Here is a 15,399-nt window from a genome sequence, read left to right as displayed (position 1 = left end):
GGGGTTGCCCTGTGGGGAATTCCCATGCCGTTTTTATCAATGAACTTCTATGTGTATTGTCGGCAATGCAATAGCCGCGGTTAGTTTTAAATGTGTTTTTTCCTTCAAAATGTCATTTTGCTGTCAGACTGTTCTAAACACGGGAAACATGCGCCCCTTTACAGGCATACTATAGACACCCCCCAGGTACGAAATTTAAAGGGATATTACACTTTTATTGTTTGACTTTAAGCATTATTAAAATCACTGCTCCTGAAAAAACGGCCGTTTTTAAAACTTTTTTTTGCATTGATTCATGTCCCCTGGGGCAGGACCCGGGTCCCCAAACACTTTTAATGACAATAACTTGCATATAAGCCTTTAAAATTAGCACTTTTGATTATTCATGTTCGTGTCCCATAGACTTTAACGGTGTTCGCGTGTTCGAACGAACTTTTTTCCTGTTCGCATGTTCTGGTGCGAACCGAACAGGGGGGTGTTCGGCTCATCCCTATTTGCTAATAATAAAATGTATGGTTTTATACTCATTTTTGCTCCTCCGATATCTCTCTTTCTGTTCTCTTCTTTGTTTCATCTCTATGGAACACCTGAGGCCAGTCATTTCACTGGGTATATGGAAGGCTTTACATCCACTTTAAGTGTATCTATCTTTGTATATCGGTTTTTGCTTTAGATAGACTTTTTTTCCAACAAGAATTCTGAGAAAGGTTTAAAAAAATAGATAGGAGAAAAGAAACTAAAACTGACTTTAATAATAACAGATGGTCTATCTGAATGATACTTAGTATCCTTTCAGACACTTTGTCTCAGATTTAAAGTTTGGAGGGAGCTATACAGATGGAGGGGGGGGGGAGTCACTAGTCATATTCATTTCCTCGTGCATTTAAATTTCATCTTGAGCTATGGAGCTCTGTAAACACAAGGGTTTTAACAACAGGACAAGAGGAGAAACTGGAAAACATTGAAAAAAGAGGCGAGAACTCCACTTGCTGGAGTTCAGCTTGTACACCACATTTATCTAGAGTACATTCACATAGTAAAAAAAATCACAGTGGGTGGGGACTGTCACCCCATGAAGTAATAAAAAAATGTGTAATTCGCGCAGAACTTACTTGAATATTAAATATACAACTAATAAGAATATTATAAAATGGCTGCTCCCCTAATTAGGTAGATATACTACTCAATGAAATTGGGTGTAAAGGGCGCTCTAGTGACAAATTGTAATTGGCTGTGCAAAGATAAAATGTTCGAATCTCTTAAACAACTAACATTGAATTGAGAAATAAAGTGCAAAGTGCCATAAATAATTATACATGAACAGTGATGAACACAAGTGGTAAAACAATATATAAACCAAAAAAAAGCAGTCAATCATTCAAAGTCCCAAACACAAATAAATCTTTTGTGTTGAATTCTTCTGAACAATAAAAATAGTGGATAATTCTTCACTAACTGATTGATATACACCCAAAGTGCTCCGTATGTGGATTCTGCTTACCAGAAGGTGGTGACCCCTTTAATGAAAAAGCAGGTCAAATAAGAGTTAGCAAGATAATGCTTGCTGCAATGGTGAAGACTGTGGATGCTAAAACCCCTCCTCCGCAAAGATCATAGATGGATATGTGAAAGAATAATAGAAACCAATAGCGTAATCCTGTTTATTTACAAAATTATAAAATACAAAAGCCAAATGGCTGCTTACATGAATTGTGCCTTAGTCTGGCACTGGGGCTGTTAAGCGTGTCGGGTGAAACTGATGGTGCCTCGCGGCTCACCCTTGTAGCTGGCGTGCGTTCCATCGTCCAGCACGAAACAACCAAAGGGACCGGAAGTAACGTGACCAAGACCCGCCTTGACATACATTTCGTTATTACGTCATCAGGAAGCGTTCTTGGTCAATACAGGGCATGGGATCACCCGACACAATCAACATTAAAGCCATTATTAAGAAAGCACAACAGAGTTTATATTTTTTGTGACTCCTTAGGAAAAATGGCTTGGGAAGGAGGGTGCTAGAGACCTTCTATCGCTCTGTCATTGAGAGTACATTAACATATTGTATTCTAGTTTGGTATCCTAGTTGTACGCAGGCAGATAAAAATGTTCTAAAGAGAGTGGTTCGAACAGCGCAGAAAATTGTAGGGTGTGCACTTGTTTCTCTAGAAGAAATATATGAGACTCGTTGCCTTTGTAGAGCAGGAAAAATAGTGAGAGACCAGACTCATCCTGGTTGTAATTTCTTTAAATTATTGCCATCTGGGAGACGTTTTAGGGTGATTAAAACAAGGACAAAGAGATTTAAAAAGAGCTTCTTTCCCAGGGCTGTTAAAGTGGAGTTCCACCCAAAAGTGGAACTTCCACTCATCAGATTCCCCCCCCCCCCTCTGGTGACACAGTTGGCACCTTTCAGGGGGGAGGGGGGTACAGATACCTGTATATTACAGGTATCTGTACCCACTTCCGGCATAGATAGCCGCAGAATCTGCGGGTATTTACGCCACTTCCTGCTCCCTCCCCGCTGCCTGCTGGGAAACACACGGGTCCCAGAGGCAGCAGGGACCATCCGTATTGCGCTGCGCGACTCGCGCATGCGCAGTAGGGAACCGGGAAGTGAAGCCGCACGGCTTCACTTCCTGATTCCCTTACCGAAGATGGAGGCGGCAGCACCCGAGGACGGAGAGACGCTTCGGCCTCGGGTGCCGACATCGCGGGCGCCCTGGACAGGTAAGTGTCCATGTTTTAAAAGTCAACAGCTGCAGTATTTGTAGCTGCTGACTTTTAAAAAAAAAATTTTCGGTGGCGCTCCGCTTTAAGGCTATCAATGCAGGAATGAAATGAAAGAGGTTACTGTATATACTCAAGTATAAGCCGAGTTTTTCAGCACATTTTTTTGTACTGAAAGTGCCCCCCTCGGCTTATACGCGAGTCATGCACTTTTCTGCAGCAGAGAATGACATTTTCTGAACTAATTTTGGGGCCCCGTATCTCAGGGCCACTTGGTGCTAGGAACCCCAAATTTGGTGTGCAAACCCAGTGCAACTAGCACTATAACATATCCAAAGCTGGGGTCCCTAGCACCAAGTGGTTTGCATACCAAATTTCCTAGCACCAAGTGGCCCCAAAATACAGGGCCCCAAATTTGGTCAACTGTGTCCATCTGCAACAATGTCATTTCGGGACCCTTTGGGTCCAGAGACCCCATCTAGGAACCCTTAACTACTGAGTTTGAAGTTCGGGGGACCTATGGCTGCAAATGGGCTCAGTGAGGCTGCAATTGGGCATTGTTGACCCTCTTTTCCACTTACAGTAGCTGTGCATTTCTCACCCTAGGCTTATACTCGAGTCAATAAGTTTTCCCAGTTTTTTGTGGTAAAATTAGGTGCCTCGGCTTATATTCGGATCGGCTTAGTTTTTTCTTAATTTGAGGGCCCTTTTTATACTTTTAAAATATGGGGACACTTTTATATAGTTTACACTTTTTGGTATAATTAAATCCTATGTGGTAAATGCATGGTTGAAAATTGTGATGTATGAATAATGTATGGAGTAGAAATGTAATTTCATTGTGATTTGTTTTACAATGACCATAAATTTTATCTTATCTATCTATCTTTATATAGTGTGGAGCCAAAACACACTAGGGGGAGGGAAATTGAATATTAACAGCCACAGTGCTGGTTTACATTGGTCGGGCTTGCTCAAAGCTGGACAACAGAGTACGTTAGTATAAAAATATATGTAAAACAATTAAAATTTCGGTTTTATCATAATAGTGATCCCACATTATTAACATTTTTTGTCCCATGCCATCAATGTTTCAATTTTAATTTCAATTGTTTTACATATATTTTTATACTAATGTACTCTGTTGTCCAGCTTTGAGCAAGCCCGACCAATGTAAACCAGTACTGTGGCTGTTAATATTCAATATTTCCCTCCCTCTAGTGTGTTTTGGCTCCACACTATATAACCACATGCCCTGTATTGACCAAGAACGCTTCCTGAGGACGTGATAACGAAACGTACGTCGAGGCGAGTCTTGATCACGTTACTTCCGGTCCCTTTGGTTGTTTCGTGCTGGACGATGGAACGCACGCCAGGTGCAAGGGTGAGCTGCGAGGCACCATCAGATCACCCGACATGCTCAACAGCCCCAGAGCCGGGCTAAGGCACTATTCATGTAAGCAGCCATTTGGCTTTTGTATTTTAGCATTTTTTAAATAAACAGGATTACCCTATTGGTTCCTATTATTCTTTTACATATCCCATCTATGATCTTTGCGGAGGAGCGGTTTTAGCATCCACAGTCTTCACCATTGCAGCAAGCATTATCTTGCTAACTCTTATTTGACCTGCTTTTTAATTAAAGGGGTCACCACCATCTGTTAAGCAGAATCCACATACGGAGCACTTTGGGTGTATTTCTCTCAGTTAGTGAAGGATTATCCACTATTTTTATTGTTCAGAGCAATTCAACACAGAAGATTTATTTGTGTTTGGGACTTTGAATGATTGACTGCTTTTTTTTATTTTTTTTTGGTTTATATATTGTTTTACCACTTGTGTTTATCAGTGGTTATGTATAATTATTTATGGCACTTTGCACTTTATTTCACAATTCAATGTTAGTTGTTTAAGAGATTCGAACATCTCTTATCTTTGCACAGCCAATTACAATTTGTCACTAGAGCGCCCTCTACACCCAATTTCACTGTCACCCCATAACCCAGTACAATATTAAAATCAGGATTTCCATTAGATCCCTGTGCTCTCTATTAGCACAAGCCTCATCTATTGACAGTGGAAGTTGTACATTTTGCCAGTAATAATCTGCTGATTGGATCACTTCACTAACATTAAATATTCACCCATTGCAGCATGTAATGGAACCCTAGCCACTGAACCATTACACTTTTCCAACCTTAGTCATAATCTCTATTTTGGGGTACAAACACCGGTATTCCTGCACACACTTGATAGTCTGTCTGCTCTTAAAGCATATTGACACCCAAGAACTGAAATGTAATTCTTTTTAACCTTTTTTATACTCTTTACCCTTTAATTTTAACCTGGTGATCCCGCCAACAGCACACTTCCTGTGCTTGAGTGACAACGCCCACTTGCCATACTTTATGGAGGAGAAACACTGTCAACCTGTTACAGGACTACAGAATACCTCTTCATTTTCTCATCTCCATAACTTGATGGGAAATATTCTGTAGTTTACAGAGATACTGCAACCTGGAAAAATGTAAATATTTCTTTCCCCTTCCACTCTTACTGGTATAGTGCAAAAAAAAGAAAAAAAAAAGCATACTCACATTTGGTGATCCAGTGGTGTTCTCTAGGGATCCACCGATTTGCCACACCACACCTTGTCCTGTGCCACCATCTTCTTCTGCTGTCACTAGGGGGTACTTCTATCTCTGTTGTGCCCTGTGATGACATACATGTGCCACGCTGTGTCATCGGGGGGTGGCTGCAAAAACCATGAACAATTGACCAGCTCCCCTGGTGTAGCAGCATGGCACATGTGCCGTACAGTACCCTACAGTCTCCTTAGAACCATGGCATTGGTATCTCTGTGGGCTGTGAGCTGTGGGCACTGTACACATCATTCTGGCCTAGGCCGGAAACAAAGAAGTATGAGGAGGGGTCCCCAAAAAGGTATTTGACCCCCTAAAAATGTAAATTAATACTCAATTCTGTCAGAGGAGGGGGGCAGGAGGATATCGATATATAAAGTTGATGGGAAGGGTAGAGTTCTACTTTATTACCCCTTTGTCATTTCCAATGTATCTAATAATATCTTTGATATTCCATTCTGCAGTGATAAAAATAAAAAGCTAAAAGTCAAAAAGTTTTCTTGACTTCATTCTGAGTCATACTTGCATTTGTTTGGGCCAGTTCACACCACATGTAGTCCAGTGTGTGTTTTTTTTCTACATCAAAAACGCATGGAAAGTAGGTTATATGATTTCCAATGGCATAGTTCACACCAGTGTTTGCAGTTCCAGTGCGTTTCAGTTCCAGAAAAAAAGTAGAACATGCTGCATTTTACCTGCACTGGACTGTACCGGAACGCTGTAAAAAGCATAAAAAATGCACTAGAACGCACCTGAACGCACCAAAAACCGCACTGGAACACCCATATCTTTATTTAATAGTAAGAAGAAAGAGGGGGAAAATGCAATAACCTGCATCAAAAACACAACAAAAAAAGCATCAAAAACGCACTGGAACACATCAAAAACGCGCATGCAGAAAAGCATCTCGAACGCATCCGGACTCCATTTATATGGTGTGAACTGGCCCTAAATGAAAAAGTACTTGGTGTTACCTCCATACTCCATGGTGCGGGTATCTTGGATGAGTTCTGGCAGAGACACATGATCCACCTGGCAGGTGATGATTGGATGGTCCTGGCTCTGTGTGGGGGAAATGATTAGTGAGCTGTTCACTCTGTAAGTCCCATCTGCATCCTTCTGAAATGGTCCTAACTCCGATCCTTCCAGGGTCTGACCATTCCTTAACCAGGTTACTGAAATGTCCTTTGGATAGAAATTTGTGATCAAACACAGCAATCGGTTTTTGTCCCTCTTGGACAGAGCCTTCTTCATCAGCGTCACCTCTGGAGTAGCTAGAGGGTTAAAGTGACATTAAATTGTGACGAGGACAAACAACAGCAAGACCTCTGTGTTTCTGTTACCTACTAAGCTAAATTCAAACCACAAAAACAGTGACACTCAGAGCCGTTCGGAGCCGATTGGAAATACTCAGAAACACTCAGAAATACTCCGTTCCAGAATGTTTCCGAGCCTTTCCGAGTGTATCTGAGCAGTCTCCGAGTACTTCTAAGTCTCTCTGGCGCCCCCCACCTCTGGCCACATGCGATATTGCATGCAATAGAATAGAGGTCGACCGATATGGGTTTTTCTCTGGCCGATGCCGATGCCGATATTTAGAAATCGCGGTGGCCGATGGCCGATATGTGATGCCGATTTTTTTGGGCCGATATATTTGGCCGATTTTTTTTTTTCCTTTCTTTTTTCCCTTCATCTCATAAAATCTAACAGTTAGACCCCTTTCACACTGGGGCGTTTTTCAGGCGCTTTTGGGCTAAAAATAGCACCTGTAAAGTGCCTGTAAAACGGCTCCCCTGCAGTCTCAGTGTGAGATCCCGAGTGCTTTCACACTGAGGCTATGCGCTGGCAGGATGTAAAAAAAAGTCCTGCAAACGGCATCTTTGGAGCGGTGTATACTGCTGCTCCACCACTCCTGCCCATTGAAATAAATGCGCACCGCTACCGAAGCGCCTGCAAAGCGTTTTGGCAGCGGCGCTTCAGGGGCGCATTTAACCCCTTCCTCGGCCGCTAGCTGGGTTATAAGCGCCCCGCTAGCAGCCGAATAGCGCCTCTAAAATGACGGTAAAGCGCCGCTAAAACTAGCAGCGTTTTACCATCAACGCCTGCCCGCTCCAGTGTGAAAGCAGCCTTAAGTAATACAGAAATTTTTTTTCATTTAAACATTAAACAAAACAAACCTCCAATCAGTTCACTTGTATGTATAATTTAGAAAAAAAAACCTAAAAAAAAAAAAAAAAAAAAAAAAAAAAAACCCTATCTTAAATAATAAATACACAAAAACAGGTAATCAAAACTTTTGGACGAAAAAAAATGGGCTAACTTTACTGCTTATTTTTTTTTTTTAATTCATTACTGTATTTTTTTTTTTTAAATTGCGTTTGAAAGACCGCTGCGCAAATACCGTGTGACATAAAATATTGCAACAATCACCATTTTATTCCCTAGGGTCTCTGCTAAAAAAATATATATAATGTTTGGGGGTTCTAAGTGATTTTCTAGCAGAAAATACAGGATTTTTACTTGTAAGCAACAAGTGTCAGAAAAGATTTAGTCTTTAAATGGTTAAACTGAAAACTTCTACACACGGAGTTCAGTCTATTGATAAAAAGAACCTGAAAGATACAATGTATCTTCTTATCAGACTTGGCAGGCTGCCCAGAGGAGGGGAGAATCCTCTCCACAGATAACTTCAGAAAACTTGCATTAACTTCTATTACAGAAGTCATTTGCAAGTCACGGCTGAAGTTATAATCGGCCTTTTTTATCAGCACAATCGGCCGATGCCGATTAAGTAAAAAACGCCAAATATCGGCCGATATATCGGCCGGCCGATATATCGGTCGACCTCTACAATAGAAGTCAATGTGGAACGAATTATCTTCGTTTCCATTGACTTCTATGTGAAAACTCGGTTTGATATGCGAGTGCTTTGGATTAGCATTCTCCTGGAATGCTCGTAATCCAAGGTTCCACTGTACTTATATAGCGCCTAATTATTGAAAATGGAAAATGCTGCATTTGGCCACTAGATGGAGCTAAATATCATAGGAATTTTCTTAGCACCATCTAGTGGCTAAATGCATAATTTTTGTTTTAAATTGATCTACAGTATCTCACAAAAGTGAGTACACCCCTCACATTTTTGTAAATAAACACTCCCTACTTTACATTGTAGCAAAGTGTCATTTCTTCAGTGTTGTCACATGAAAAGATATAATAACATATTTACAAAAATGTGAGGGGTGTACTCACTTTTGTGAGATACTGTATATTTGAACAGCACGGGATGTAGACTAATTACATTTGTTGTTCCCAATTTGCACAGAATGAAAGTAGAATGTACTTCCACTGGACCAATGGCTATGCAATTTTTTTTTATATATCACTTCTCTGTGTTGACAACAGGAAATGTTCAATTTCCAAAGAAACACGTTTTACAAAACACAGGTACAGTACTTTATGTGGAAGAATGACCAAATTATTCTGTAAAAACTATAATATTTCACACTACATTTAAAATAACTAAATGCAAACCATTCTATTCTCTCACTACAGTTTTAATTTAACCTTTAAATATCCCCATCACTGGCTGGCTGTAAATTTAACCCCCCCTCACCCCTCATCGTTGATGGTCAATGGCTGGCTGTAAATATAACCCCCCCCCCCAGCACTGGTGGTCAGTGCATCACTGACTAGACATGTGCGCTGTCAATAAATTTGTTTTGTTTCGTTCCGCTTCGTATTAGAATTAATTCGTATTTCGTAATTCGTGTCAGGAATTCAGTTCGGATTCATACGAACTACGAACTATCGTTAGGTTCATTAACGTTTTATAACAATTACGAATGTTCGTTATGATGAATTTATCATTATGAGGGGCTCCCACCATCCCTGAGCTGACTTCCTGGGGTTTTAACTTTTAGGTTCGTTAACTTTTCGTAACAATTACGAATGTTCGTCATGATGAATTTATTATTAGGGGCTCCCACCATCCCTGGGCTGTGCTGACTTCCTGGGGTTTTTTAACTTCATCATAACGAAAAATCGTAATTAACGAACATTCTCGTTTCCGTTGTAACGGAATTTGGATCCGGAATTCGTAAATGAAAGTTCGTATTTCGTACAAAATTCGGAAGCATAGCAATTCGTATTTCGGATCTGTACGAATGTACGAATTTAGGGAAAATTCATACGAATTTCCGATTCGTACGAAACTAATCGCACATGTCTACTGACTGGAGAAACAATATAAACCTCATGCTCCTGTGCCAACCTATCTCTCCTATTATGGCCCTGACTATAGTTCCCACTGCCACTCTGCATGTCACAATCAGCCACAATGGGTCTCCATTTAAGTGGTGGTACCCCCTTTCTGGGTATCAACTTGGAAGTGGCAAACCTTGCAAAGACAAGAACACCCGGGAACAGTCCAAGCAGGTTTGTCCTGCACTTTTATCCAGTAAAGCAGCAATCAAACACTATTCAATGCAGGATGACTTTGTACAGCAAGTCCATAGCATAAAACAAACAAAACATCTGCTCATCTAAGCCACTAACTGACTAACAGGGTCCCACTAATGGGTCCCCAAAATGGGCAGCCCATGTACCCTGGTAATGTTTTGTCAGCAGTCAGCCTTTTTACTCAGCAGCAGGATCTCACAGCAGAGAGAGAGAACCTGAGCATCCGTCAATTGACTTATATAAAGACCTGCGCACAACTGAGACTTATGATAAAGTCTGGCTACGAGGTATGATATGGATCTAGGAATGGGGGCGTATTCGTCCCCAAAGCTCTACAAAGCCCTTGGCTCCAGGACACAGAAAAGAACTTATGAAGTCACTGAGAAAACAACAAGTTTGCTTTCTCCATATCAGTCATCAACTCTGGAGCCCCTCTTTATGTTTAGGAGAGAAACCTAGGTGACACATATACACCATCCACAATCCTCCCAGCGAGTGACTCATACCATATAATTTAAAGTAGCTTGCTTTTTTTTATTTTTTAAACGATAGAAATAAAATTAGGTATCTGCATTTGCCTGTAGTTCTGCTCCAAAAAACAGTTAGCTTACCTTGAATGTCTACCTGGATCTCCTTCATCCCTTTCATAGGGCTATAGGTGATTAAACACTTGTAGTTCCCCTGGTCAGCGATGGACACATTGTTAATGGTCAATGAAGCATTGCCCTGTTTGGCCTCCTTCTCATTGATGGACATCCTCGGGGAGGCAGATTTCTCCTTGTCATATCTTACTAATTCTTTCTCTCCATACTTCCACACGATGGCCAGATACTTGGTGTCTACGGGAGGACTGTCCACCGTGAATGAGCAGGGGACCAGAGTGGTGGATCCGATCAAAGCATTGTGCGTTCCAGGTGCCAAAACATCCAGAGCTGAACCTGAACCAAAAATTTGACAATGTGCAAATGAAAAGTGGACATGAAAACAATCTGAGCAATATAGAAAATCCAACAACAAATGCAAATAGTGAAGAGATATTTCCCTGTGTCTGAATTTTGTTTTTAGGGATATCATTAGTAGGAAAGAAGCCTATCTATCAAGTTAAAAGAAAACTACATTCCAAAGGCAACTGCCCTGGAGCTGAAGTCTTGCCAGTAGGTTGCACTACTTGTTAGTTTTTCGGAGACAGAGCAATCCATTTTTTGTTTATTTAAGTGACAGCTCCAACCTTGGATCTCAAATGGTTTTCATAGTTCAACAGGTCCAACTACCCTGATAGGCTTATTGCAGGAGGAAAACGCTTTACCAATAATGTTACTGTAGGGGAGTGTTGGATGTACATAGAGAGACCTTTGTTGTAGTTTCCCTAGACACCACAAGAGGCCCCTGTTCGGTGGTAATATGAGTGTTTGTTTATTGGGTAGCTACTGGGATAGAGGTCCTTAAAACTGGTACACCCCACTTAGGTTGTTTGACAACCATGCCCTGCCACTCATTAGTGAACCTAGATAAATACTCTATGTAGCTCTACCCTCATGGGAGCCACTGGTTAGGATGGGTCATCTGTTCTTTGTCTCAACCTATTTAATTTGATTGTAACCGTATTAGTGCAATTGTGACAGAGAATATTGTGTACCAATTTCTCAACCTATTTAGGAATTTAAGCCCATTTGTCACACTAGATTAGATACACAAAGCATGCAATATCACAGAAAATCACTGATTGCAAAACCTGATACACATTAGTGATAGTAAAGTAGTGAAAAGTTAAATATATATATATATATACAGTGAAACCTTGGATTACATGCATAATCCATTCCAGGAGAATGCTTGTAATCCAAAGCACTCGCATATCAATGTGAATGAAGATAATTTGTTCCACATTGACTTCTATTTCATGCAATAACGCATGTGGCCAGAGGCGGGGGGGTGTTCTGGAGAGACTTGGAAATACTCGGAGACCATTTGGATGCACTCGGAAAGTCTCAGACACACTCAGAAACTGAGTATTTCTGAGTATTACAGAGTGGTTCCAAGTATTTACGAACGGCTCCGAATGGGTCCGAGTGTCACCGGCGCCCCCGTACCTTTGGCCAAATGCAGTACTGCACACCGCAGAGGCTTGAATCCTGTTCGTTTTGCGAGTCAACACTCGCAAACAGAGTCAGGAATTAAAAAAAAATAATAGCTTGCATTGCGAAACGCTCGTTAACCGTGTTAATCGCAATCCGAGCTTTCACAGTGTATATATATATATATATATATATAGTAGAACCTTGGTTTACGAGCATATTTCGTTCCAGAAACATGCTTGTAATCCAAAGCACTTGTATATCAAAGCATTTTTTTTACAGGATATAAAAGAGAAGAGAGGAACCTCTAAGTGTAGCAATAAGTTGCTAAATGTTGTACCTTCATTAAATGTAACCATATTGCTACACTTAGAGGCTACTCTCTTCTTTTTTATACTCAGTTGTGACATGACGCTACTCTTATATCAAGACATCGCTTGTATATCAAGGCAAAATGTATTAAAACATTTTGCTTGTCTTGCAAAACGCTTTCAAACCAAGTTACTCTCAAACCAAAGGTTTTACTGTATATATAATGACCTGATATGATTGGTAACACAGCAGGCATAGTATTGGATTAACAATGGTAATTACGCAATTCACAATACAAGGTGAGTAGTAATAAGGACTAGGCATAAGATAACATTTGTTGTCCAAACCAGCATAAACAATAGCAAAGTCACCTATAGTGCAGCAGTGAGCAATAATAAAGCTTAATTTATTGAACATGGGATCTAAACTGCCAACGTAGATTGATGGCAACTATGCTAGGCTTAGACTGACTTGATGTGTACTGTCCATAGAAATGAAGGAATTGGGAGAAAGAAACAAAGGGGACTCGCAGGATGGTTTTATGGGAAGGACAGTCCTTTATGCTGTTCTTCTGCCAGCTATCATTGGGGCCCTTTAGGAAGCATTGGTGCACTTAACTACAGTTTTAATAAACCATCATACAGTATGGGTGCAGTAAAGATGCAGTAAAAGTGCAGTATAGGTGCAGTATACTTAATGTCCTGCCTCCAGTAACTCAGTCCCTGCTAGCAGTGTGAACAATGGGCAGTGCCCTCTCACCAGTCCCTGCAGTGCAGCTGTGAACTCTCGCTGTAAGAAGAGGGGACCCCCATCAGTCTCTCCACAGGATGCCTCCAGAGATTCAACCGTGGGAAGTAGAGGGTGAGAAGATGCTCAGTTCTCCCTGCAGCAACAGTGTAACTGTCACGTACCTGGTCCTGAAGCCGAAATGCTGAGAGGACTCTCCTTGCGGCTGAGTGCTTGGTGTCCCTGAGAGTGGAAACAGAGAACACAAAGCCTAGAGAAGCAGGGATTGCCGGCTGTGCCACAGATGAGAGATGCAGCTGCATCAGCTCCACTGGAGCAGTAGGACCCCCTGGAAATTTGGTGTTATCACTCTCACTCTCTCATACTGGTCACTGTAACTTCACCATGGCACCTCATGGCAAAGAACTCTCTGAGGATCTGAAAAAAATAATTTTTGCTCTACATAAAGATGGCCTAGGCTATAAGAAGATTGCCAAGACCCTGAAATGAGCTGCAGCCAAGACCATACAGCGGTTTAACAGGACAGGTTGCACTCAGAACAGGCCCCGCCATGGTCGACCAAAGAAGTTGAGTGCACGTCCTCCAGAAGTTGTTTTTGGGAAATAAACGTATGAGTGCTGCCAGCATTGCTGCAGAGGTTAAAGGGGTGGGGGGTCAGCCTGTCTGCATGGCTGTCATCCCAGAAGGAAGCCTATTCTAAAGATGATGCACAACAAAGCCAACAGTTTGCTGAAGAAGAGCTGACTAAGGACATGCATGACTGGAACCATGTCCTGTGGTCTGATGAGACCAAGATAAACTTATTTGGTTCAGATGGTGTCAAGTGTGTGTGGCGGCATCCAGTTGAGGAATACAAAGACAAGTGTGTTTTGCCTACAGTCAAGCATGGTGGTGGGAGTGTCATGATCTGGGGCTGCATGAGCGCTACCGGCACTGGGGAGCTACAGTTCATTGAGGGAACCATGAATGCCAACATGTACTGTGACATACTGAAGAAGAACATGATCCCCTCCCTTCGGAGACTGGGCCGCAGGGCAGTATTCCAACATGATAACGACCCAAAACACACCTCCAAGACGACCATTGCCTTGCTAAAGAAGCTGAGGGCAAAGGTGATGGACTGGCCAAGCATGTCTCCAGACTTAAATCCTATTGAGCATCTGTGGGCATCCTCAAATGGAAGGTGGAGGAGCGCAAGGTCTCTAACATCCACCAGCTCCGTGATGTCATCATGGAGGAGTGGAAGAGGACTCCAGTGGCATCCTGTGAAGCTCTGGTGAACTCCATGCACAAGAGGGTTAAATCAGTGGTGGAAAATAATGGTGGCCACACAAAATATTGGCACTTTGGGCCCAATTTGGACATTTTCACTTAGGGGTGTACTCACTTTTGTTGCCAGCAGTTTAGACATTAATGGCTGTGTTTTAAGTTATTTTGAGGGGACAGCAAATTTACACTATTATACAAGCTGTACACACACTATACTACCTGCCTGGAGTTTGCATGTTCTTGCTGAGCCTGTGTGGGTTTCCTCCGGGTACTCCGGTTTCCTCCCACACTCCAAAGACATGCTGGTAGGTTAATCCTCTCTAAATTGGCCCTAGTATGTATATGTATGAATGTGAGTTAGGGACCTTAGATTGTAAGCTCCTTGAGAGTAGGGACTGATGTGAATGTATAATATATATGTAAAGCGCTGCGTAAATTGACGGTGCTATATAAATACCTATAATAATAATAATAATAATAACGATACTTTACATTGTTGCAAAGTGTCATTTCTTCAGTGTTGTCACATGAAAAGATAGGATAAATTATTTATAAAAATGTGAGGGGTGTACTCACTTTTGTGAGATACTGTATGTCACCACTACACCTACACCACATTACTTTCCCACTCCTTAGCTGTAAAGTTCCTTTATGCAATAAATGTAATTAGAACCACTTACATGAACGATGCAGCAAAAGTAGAAATATTAATCTTGCGGATTCCATGGAGCTTTCTTTCCCAGCAGATGGGCATCAAATGAACTATTGTCTCTGAAGTTGGAACATAAACATATATTTATTAATGTTATACTCAAGGTGGACAGGGTGACAAAATGATCTTATATTTGGTAGAACTTCGGCCAAAAGTGTTTTTTTTTTGTTTAGCTACTTAGAATTACTCAACATTTTTTCAGAATTGTCGCTCTCTTTTTGTTTATAGTGCAAAAAATAAAAATAAAAGATCAAATACCACCAAAAGAAAGCTCCATATGTGGGAAAAAAAGGACATAAATTTTGTTTGGGTACAGTGTCGCACGACCGCGCAAATGTCAGATGCTGTGCCAAATGTCAATGCTGTGCCAGATCGCAAAAAATGGCCTGGTCATGAAGGGGGGGTAAATCCTTCCTGGGCTTAAGTGGTTAAAGCAACCCTGCCCCCCCCTCCC

The 15,399-nt window shown here is 41.4% G+C and overlaps 1 protein-coding gene across 1 annotated transcript in view; it reads right to left on the bottom strand.

Annotated features, from left to right (window-relative positions):
* LOC141147974 (tyrosine-protein phosphatase non-receptor type substrate 1-like) overlaps positions 1-15,003 on the bottom strand; it is a 32,234-nt gene extending 17,231 nt beyond the window's left edge. Inside the window, exons 1-3 of the mRNA XM_073635130.1 lie at positions 14,914-15,003; positions 10,442-10,768; positions 6,344-6,643 (exon numbers count right to left, since the gene is read on the bottom strand). Of these exons, the coding sequence (XP_073491231.1) occupies positions 6,344-6,643; positions 10,442-10,768; positions 14,914-14,959 (673 nt within the window). The 5' untranslated portion in view covers positions 14,960-15,003. The remainder of the gene's footprint in view (positions 1-6,343; positions 6,644-10,441; positions 10,769-14,913) is intronic.
* Between the last annotated feature and the right edge of the window lie 396 nt (positions 15,004-15,399).

Source organism: Aquarana catesbeiana, linkage group LG06, assembly GCF_042186555.1.
Source record: "Aquarana catesbeiana isolate 2022-GZ linkage group LG06, ASM4218655v1, whole genome shotgun sequence".
Lineage (NCBI taxonomy): Eukaryota > Metazoa > Chordata > Amphibia > Anura > Ranidae > Aquarana > Aquarana catesbeiana.
This window is presented reverse-complemented; position numbering and strand designations above follow the sequence as displayed.